This window comes from Perognathus longimembris, chromosome 18, assembly GCF_023159225.1.
Source record: "Perognathus longimembris pacificus isolate PPM17 chromosome 18, ASM2315922v1, whole genome shotgun sequence".
NCBI classification, from domain to species: Eukaryota; Metazoa; Chordata; class Mammalia; order Rodentia; family Heteromyidae; genus Perognathus; species Perognathus longimembris.
In genome coordinates, this window is record NC_063178.1 from 7,823,716 (window position 1) to 7,832,877 (window position 9,162).

The following is a 9,162-nucleotide window of genomic DNA, read 5'->3' on the forward strand; positions in this document are numbered from 1 at the left end:
AGGAAGGAAAAGCAAATGTTCCTCTCGAATATTCGACATCAGACATGAGGAGTTTGGAACTCTGAGAGGCAGTGGTTCGTGTGGGGTTTGTACTGTTAACCAGCACTTCAGCTAATGCTGGGTTAACTCCTTTAACCTAGACCCAATGTCTGCGGGCCACATGAACGTACAGTTTAATGGGCTGTTAAGTATGTGTGTCACCCATGTAGCCACACTCCAAACCAGATCTTGAATCAAAGGGGAACCATGTTTCCTTTCCTCTCTCTCCAGTGAAAACCACCCTTCGGATGTCTGTCACCACCAGATAGTTTTGCTTGTACTAATTTTTATGTACTTATGCCATCTAAAATCTTTCACTCAATATGGTGTCATGAGATTCATCCACATGACTGTGCCTACCAGAAGTTCCTTTGCATTTATTCTCAAGATCAGATTGTTGTTCAAATAGGATGTACAATCATGTGATTCTGATGTCCCTTAAGGAAGGTCACCACTAGCTACCAAGCAAGCTGCATCTCAACTCTAACGTAAGAACTGCATCACTAGAGTATAGTTTCTTGTCCACTTGCCTTCAAATTAGATGGGGATGTCTGATAGAAATCGCCATTCTCAAGCCCCACTCCACTTTAGAGATCAGAGTCTTGGAGAGATGGAGCAAGGTCATCTGAACTGGGAGCAGGGAAAATGAAATACCATTGTATAGTTGTGCTCACAGAGAAAATCCCTGATGTCAAGAAGATTATAAGATAGACACGGGGCTATAAGCTGTGGCTTTGAAGTGAGCAGGAATATCTCTGCTCCTGGACAGAGGAACACTGGAAGTGCTTAAAAGCATAGAGCAAACGACTTCAGGAATTAGATATTGATTTTCCTAAAGCCCACTGAAAAGATCAGTGGCTTCCTGGAGCTCAGGAAAGTGGGTGATAAATAGGTGTAACATAATGCTTTTAGGGTAGTGAAACTATGAAATACCACTGTGGTGGACATGGAAACCAGCAGTTGTCCAATCCCATAAAATGTACAACTGCTAGAGGAAACCTGATGTCAGCTACTGACTTGTGTGCCAATGCCCAAGCATCAACTGTCACAAATGTGCTATGCTGGGGCAGGGCATCCATCATCAGGAAGGCTGTGCGTGGGGTACTTAGGAAATAGCTCAGTACTTTCTGCTCAGTTTCACTATGAACTCACTATGAGCTCAGTTTCACACGTATGTGTGTATGTGTGTGTGTATGTATGTATGTATATATATATAGAGAGAGAGAGAGAGAAAGAGAGTCAAGACTTCTATCTCAATGAGTAGCTGGGCATGATGGTGGGTGCCTGTCATCCTAGCTATGTTGGAGGCTGAAATCCTGAGGATCAGAGTTCTAGGCAAGCCTGAGGAAAAGAAATTATGAGAGCTTATCTAAAAACAAAAACCAAAACAAATCCACAGCAAAAAAGTCTAGGTACATGGCCTAGAAGTAGGGGGCCTAGCAAGCACAAAGCCCTGAGTTCCAAGCTTAGCACTGCCATCATCATCATCATCATAGCTATGTTATTATTATAAAATTAATAATATAATTACATTAAATAATATTAAATCATAAAATAAAATAATTTTTAAAAATCCCCTTGGGACAGCATGGCTAAATAAAATGCTGAGTTTCCTGAAGGCAGGGAGTTCTGTTCCCTCTCACCTGGAGTATTCCCTGCTCTCTGGCTGACTGGTGGGTGGACACCGGAAATGCACCTGGCAAGTGCAAGAAGAGAGTCCACCTCGAATGTCATGCATGATATTCTGTTATGCCTCCTCTCCTGAATGCAGAAGCCTGGCTCCCACTGCGGCGGCCAAAAGGAAAATTACCAAAGCCATCCTGCAGATGTCTCTAGAACATCATATTGTGACCCCCCTCACTTCAATGGTGATCGAGAATGCCGCTGGAGATGAGCGCATGCTGGCCGATGCCCCTCCCCAAGACCACTCCTGCTGCTCAGGTGCGTGCGCGCTGGGCGGCTCGCTTGCCACTCCTGCTGCTCAGGTGCGCGCGCGCTGGGCGGCTCGCTTGCCACTCCTGCTGCTCAGGTGCGCGCGCGCTGGGCGGCTCGCTTGCCACTCCTGCTGGTCAGGTGCGCGCGCGCTGGGCGGCTCGCTTGCCACTCCTGCTGCTCAGGTGCGCGCGCTCTGGGCGGCTCGCTTGCCACTCCTGCTGCTCAGGTGCGCGCGCGCTGGGCGGCTCGCTTTCTGCTTCTCTCTCTCTTTCTCTCAGTGGTACTGAGGTTTGAACTCGGGGCTTTTCTCTTGCTAGGCTGGTGCTCTACAGCTCAACCATGCCTCCAGCTCTGGGTTTCCAGGGTTCATTATTTTTTTTCCAAATTTTTATTATCAAACTGATGTACAGAGAGGTTACAGTTTCATAGGTTAGGCATTGGATACATTTCTTGTACTGTTTGTTACCTTGTTCCTCATACCCCCCTCCCTCCTCCCTCTTTCCCTTTCCCCCCCTGAGGTGTTCAGTTCACTTACACCAAACAGTTTTGCAAGTACTGCTTTTGTAGTTGTTTGTCTTTTTTACCCTGTGTCTCTCAATTTTGGTATTCCCTTTCAATTTCCTAGTTCTTTTTTTTTTTTTTTTGGCCAGTCCTGGGCTTTGGACTCAGGGCCTGAGCACTGTCCCTGGCTTCTTCCTGCTCAAGGCTAGCACTCTGCCGCTTGAGCCACAGCGCCGCTTCTGGCCGTTTTCTGCATATGTGGTGCTGGGGAATCGAACCTAGGGCCTCGTGTATCCGAGGCAGGCACTCTTGCCACTAGGCTATATCCCCAGCCCCTCAATTTCCTAGTTCTAATACCAGTATAGACGGTTTCCAATATACTCAGATAAGATTACAGAGATAGTGTAGGTACAACCACTGGAAGTGATACAAGAACCTCATCAATAATGAAGCTACAGATACACATGGGACGTTGAAAGTAGTTGGTTCATTATTTTTTTTAGAATTGGGTCTCCGTTCCCTCCTGGCTTTGTCCCCGAGCTAAGCTCCATCAACTTTAGACTTGCATTTATTGCTTGGATGCCAGGTGCATGCTTCAACCTCCATTGAGATAGAGTCGCATGGATGTTAGGGCCTTGAACACTAAGCCTCTCAATCTCAGCCTCCCAAGTCACTAGGATTCCAGGCATGAGCCCTTGGCCCTTTGCTGATGTTGGAGTCCTAGCACTTCTGCCCTCTCTTATCCCAGACTACCGCTTGCCTTCACGTTGTCCTTTCAGCCTACTTTAAGGATGCTTTTCTGGGGTCTTTGCACATTTTTGGTTCATATATCTCCAAAAGGAATTCTGAAAACCTATGAACTCTCCCATCATTCATTCATGCATGCATGCATTCATTCAAATCTATTTCCATACCCAGGTTTGAATTCAGAGCCTGGTGTTTGCTAGGCAGGCACCAGGAAACTAATGGCTGTGAGCTCTTTCCACACAGGTGCCCTCTACTTTGGCAGCAAAGTTGCTTCAGCATCCATCCCATCTTGGGCCCAACCCTCCCCAACACCAGTGATGGCCTTGCCTGCTGTCGGAGCCCGGCCTTTGGAGTCCACGCCCCCTCCGCACGTGATAAGAGGTAAAAGAGCTTCATCAGACCCTTTCCTCTTGTCTAGCCATCAGAGAACCCCGTGGCCCACTTACGTATGTGTGAATGAATAAAATCACCAGGTCCCGGGGAGTGGGGTGGCTTTGCCAGGCACCATGGTCTCTCATATGTCAGCTTGTTGGAGCTGTCATAAAAGACACCCCAGGCTGGGCCATCTAAATAACTGGCATTCACTCCAGTTTGGTAGCTGGAAGTTTAAGGTCAAGATTCCAGGAAAGTGGTTTGCATTCTGAGGTATCTTTTCTGGGCTGGTAGGTGGCTACCATTTCCCCGGATGTTCTAGTCATCTCCACTCGGTGCGTGCTCAGGAAAAGAGGGAGAAAGAGTGTCATGTGTCTCTCATTAGGCCACGAATCCCATCACCAGGGCCTGGACTCGTGACGTCCTCTAAGGCTAAGGAGTTCCCAAAGGCCCTGGGTGCAAATGCCATCACACCAAGGGTGAGGAGCATGGCTTTGGAGGGGGTCAATTCAGTCCTCACCTTCCATTTCTACCCATGTGGAGGTGAAATATCTGGAACAGAAATGGTGGAATGCTCACCAGAAAAGTAATGGCTGCGAGCTCTTTCCACCTTCCTTCTTATCATTCTGGTTTTATTTATCTTATTTATGCATTTTCCAGTTGAAAATGATCCACATTTCATTATTTATCTGCCAAAAAGCCAAAAGAATATCTGTTTCAATATTGACTCTGAACCTGGGAAAATCCTCAACCTGGTCTCTGATCCAGAATCAGGTAAAGTAACCGTGAATAATGATTTTTGAATTAGATAATTAGATATTTGTCATGCTTCATAATTTGTCACAGCTGGGGTTTCTTTCTCACCTTAACAGAAATTCCATAGTTTCCAAACTTTAATAATGAGTGAGACATTAAGTTAAATTATAAATATATTCTTTTTATTGTCAAAGTAATGCACAGAGGGCTTACAGGTACATACGTAAGGCAGTGAGTACATTTCTTATCAAACTTGTTACCTCCTCCTTCATTTTTCTCCCCCCTTCCCCCCTTCCCAGTTCTCTTTGTACCCTCCCCCGAGTTGTACTGTTGGTTTACAGCATATAGTTTTATCAGTATTGCTGTTGCTTTGGTTCGCCTTTTACCCTTTGTCTCTCCATTTTGGTGATCCCCTTCCCTTGCCTAGTTCCGATAAACATATATACAATACCCAGTGTGCCAAAGTCAGTTACAGTGACATTAAATATATTCTTAATATATTTTAAACAACTATAGTTTAAAATATGTACTCTGAACATGAACTCGCTTAATAATGAAATAGATCAGCTATAAAATGAGATTTATAAAGTAAAAATTAATTATGAAACAAAATGATAATGTTTTCAAATTATCTGTTTTCAAATTTGAGCCATGGGTCCCCTACTTGCAAATAAATGGTAGGAGCCCAAGAGAGGAAAAAAACATTTTTTTTTCATTCACAGGAATTTTAGTCAATGGTCAGCTTACTGGTGCCAAGAAACCTGAGAATGGAAAGCTAAGCACCTATTTTGGAAAACTGGGATTTTATTTCCGAAGTGAGGACCTGAAAATAGAAGTCAGCACAGAGAACATCACTCTGAACCATGGTTCTCGCACATCTCACTTGTCCTGGGCAGACACAGCCCACGTTGCTCATCGGAGGCAAGTACTATGCCCACATTGCCCATTGGGGCAAGTACTATACCCACATTGCCCATCAGGGGCAAGTACTATGCCCACATTGCCCACTAGGGGCAAGTACTATGCCCACATTGCCCACTGGGGGCAAGTACTATTCCACCTGTCCTGGCCCCAGGTCTGCAGCACTAAGTCCATACAGCAACCTCAAATGGAACTTCCCATCCCCCTTTTAAACACAGGGAAGAATAAGGTCAAAGACCTTTGGTTTGGGTCACCATTGTGTTTCAGAGCTAGCTAGCCTAGTGCCTGGCATACAGGAAGCACTCAAAACATGTACGGGTGCTAGATGACTGATCAAATCCATCTACTGAAGTCCAGTAGCCAACTCCTTGTTGGAGGGTGTGCTCCAAACGGTATGATTGCATCATCCTAGATAGGATCTGCTGATTGGCTACTGATTACAAGCATGCAAATGAGAAGGACTTTAGAGCTGAGAACTACAATAGTAATATTCCATAGCCAAGGCACGGTGAGGCTGTAGGAAAGCCAGGGGCATGGTACAGGGAGGGAGCAGCCATGATCGTGGAGGGGAGGGATCTGTATTGGCGTCCTTTAGTTCCATGTTGACTTTCTCTCACACTAGGGTGCTTGTCTCAGTAAAGAAAGGAAAAGTGTTGTCTCTCACCCTGGGAAATGACATGTCCTTTTCCATTCTGCTGCACCGAGTTTGGAAGAAGCATCCAGTCAATGTGGACTTTCTGGGGATCTACATCCCACCCACAAACAAGTTCTCACCCACTGTACACGGACTACTCGGTAAAGTAGCTCCACCCTCTGCTCAGGTGTGGGCCATTCTAGGTCTCCAGTGACGAGGGTGGTTAGGAGTGGGGAAGGTGGAGAGCACAAGAGCCAACACAGCAATAGCAGCACAGTGATTACAAGAATGCAATGGCTGGGACCACCTGCCCTTCTAGACTCCATAGGAAACCATCCCTTCCTACCGATGTTCCTTTTACCTTTAATTTTTACCCTGCAAATTCTGTCACCTGGATCTCAGGGTGAGTGTTTATTTTCTGTTTGACCTTGGGTTACTTGCTATTACGGGTCTGGATTTTGTTTCCCTAGGTCAGTTCATGCATGAGCCAAAGATACATATTTTTAATGAGAGACCAGGAAAGGACCCCAAGAAGCCAGAAGCAAGCATGGAAGTGAAAGGCCAGAAGCTGACTGTCACCAGGTAGGCCTTGGGTGCCAGTACCAGGAGCAAAACAGGCCCCTGCAGGACTGGACTTGTGCCAGCCAAACAATAGATCCATGAGCAAAGACTGGATTCTTAGTGAGTTAACATGGCAGTGGGACTACCAAGACTACAGCGGGGGTTACCAACAGCCATCGTTGAGCGGGAAGAAGAGGGGGCTATCATCAGAAGTTCTGTGAAGTGTGGTAAAGAGCATCTATTATAATAAATATGGTAATGCTAGCCTCCCATCTCACTTCCACAAGCACTTCATGATGTATTACCGGAGCTGAAGGCAGGCTCTGCGACTTTAAACTTTTAAGGCTCATTCAAGGTAGGTAGTGTGTCATATGCTTTTTTAAACTCTTGAAGTGGAGACATGAATCCACTCAGAAGTAGCTGGCATTGCCCTTAAGTAGATAAAACATGCATTCAGAAGGCGAAGGCAAGAGAGTCTCAGGTTCATCCTTGAAGTAAAATACAAGGTTTGCCTTTGCGATTTTGGAGTTCTCTTCCTAGCTTCTTTCCACTTGCCCTTGCTGGAACCATCTCTATGGGTCAACTTCTATAGAGGTTATTTGAATGATCTGAGGACACATTGCTAGCTAGGAGCTAGCACACACTGAGCCAGTGACACACACCTGTAATCCTGGCCGAGATCTGAGGACCATGGTTGGAAGCAGCCTGGGTAGAAAGTCTGTGAGACTCATATCTCCAATTAAGCAGGAAAAAACTGGAAGGACGGGTATGGCTCAAGTGCCTTGAGTGGAAAAAAAAGAGATTTCACCAAGACACTGAGTTCAAACCCCAGGACCAACACACAAAATTAAAAAAAATTTTTTTAAAGGACACATTGCTTAGTTTCTACCCTTCCCTATCAAGCCCCAGACTCCAACATCTCTCCTGACTTGGGGAACAGGAAAAGGCAGGAGACGGGCAGGGATAGTAATAAGAGGTGTCTGGTGTCTGGCTCTGCCTGCTAGCCACTCGTGGTGTGAACTCTAACCACGTACATCCTTTCTCCCACAGAGGTTTACAGAAAGACTACAGAACAGACATCGTTTTTGGAACAGATGTTCCCTGCTGGTTCGTGCACAATAGCGGCAAAGGCTTCATTGATGGACATTACAAGGACTACTTCGTGCCGCAGCTCTACAACTTCCTCAAACGGCCTTGAACGTTTTTCATTTTGAAAATCGTCTGTATACACGTACATTTTTTTCTTTGACACCTTTGCCGCCATTCCTCACTTTGAATAATGAAAAACAAGCCCAGGTATTGTGGTTGGTCGGGAAGTCTGTTAACGTATCTGAATAAAACATTTTGCAAAGAAAGTTAGTCTTTTGTTGTATTTTCAGAGGCCAGTGGGTGTTAAACCAGCAGATGCAAAGGAAAGTGTTTTTGGTCCTATTTCAATCTGCTGTTGAGTGTTAGATTATCAGCATGGTTGAGTAACTCAGTTATATAGGAAGGTTAATTATGAGAAGGGGACTGAGATCTGAGGATCATGGTTCAAATCCAGCCCGGGCAAGAAAGTCCGTGAGACTCTAATCTCCAATTAACCACCAGAAAACAGAAAGTGGTGCGTGGCTCAAGTGGTAGAGTGCTAGCCCTGAGCTAAAGGGGGGTATGAGGGACAAGGTAACAAACAGTACAAGAAATGTGTCCAATGCCTAAAGTATGAAACTGTAACCTCTCTGTATACCAGTTTGATAATAAAAATTTTTGAAAAAAAAAAAAAAAGAACTCAGGGACATTGTCCAGGCCCAGAGCTCAAGCCCCATGATGACCAAAAAAAAAAAAAAAAGATGGGCGACTGTATAGTGAAAACATAAGAGGCAGGATAAGGAATCCTAACAAGATGTCACTAGCATCACATAAAATACTGAGGAATGGATTAAAGCCTTTGTCAAATAGCTTTGCAGCATGGTTTGGTGGGCAAACAACAGCATTGGAGTTAGGCAGACTTTTAAGCTGAATGCTGGCCGTCTTTTGTGCTAGTTATATAATTTTAAAATGTTATTCTTCTTGAGTTAAAATAGTTTTACTATGTCATTATATAATAATTACGTGTATTTCAGAGTTGATGTGACAACTGCAGAAAATACATAATGTAAAAAATTCATAAAGTCCAGCACATAGTAGGTATTCAGTTAACATCAGTGAGTAGTTGTGTAGCTAAGCAGCTTAATATTTGAAGACTGACCTGCTAGAACTGGCCTGAATAATTTCAGCCAAGAGATAAGGTGATGGATTACATGTAACTCCCCCAATTCTGTGAATTTGGAATCAACTCAGTGATTTACTTCACTGGAAAATACTTCATCTCTACCTCTTAATATTTTTCTCCAACATCTTCCTGAAATTCTTCTCCAAATGAAATAAAGCAGCGTATTCAGGTTCGGTTCAATAAACTTTTGTCTTCAAGCACAAAAATATGATCCTGACCAAAATAATGTATGCTATTATGCCAAGCAACATGACAGAAAACCCAAATTCAGTACTTTATGAAGCGGCCTGAGCTATTCTTTTCAAAACAAATGGACTTTAGTTTTCAGAGCACTGTAGATTTTGACAAACATACCATTATAATATCCTGCACAACACTCTTTCAATGCCTTAGCTTTACAATTCCCTAATGACTTGATGCTTAGCTTCTTCTCATATAGTTACTT

General features: G+C 44.4%; 1 protein-coding gene across 1 annotated transcript in view; it reads left to right on the plus strand.

Annotated features, from left to right (window-relative positions):
* The window catches only part of Itih2 (inter-alpha-trypsin inhibitor heavy chain 2), a 29,482-nt gene extending 21,595 nt beyond the window's left edge, over positions 1-7,887 (plus strand). The window contains exons 15-21 of the mRNA XM_048367416.1: positions 1,811-1,980; positions 3,466-3,603; positions 4,255-4,368; positions 5,073-5,271; positions 5,894-6,066; positions 6,376-6,487; positions 7,517-7,887. Of these exons, the coding sequence (XP_048223373.1) occupies positions 1,811-1,980; positions 3,466-3,603; positions 4,255-4,368; positions 5,073-5,271; positions 5,894-6,066; positions 6,376-6,487; positions 7,517-7,664 (1,054 nt within the window). The 3' untranslated portion in view covers positions 7,665-7,887. The remainder of the gene's footprint in view (positions 1-1,810; positions 1,981-3,465; positions 3,604-4,254; positions 4,369-5,072; positions 5,272-5,893; positions 6,067-6,375; positions 6,488-7,516) is intronic.
* The last annotated feature ends 1,275 nt before the right edge of the window (positions 7,888-9,162 follow it).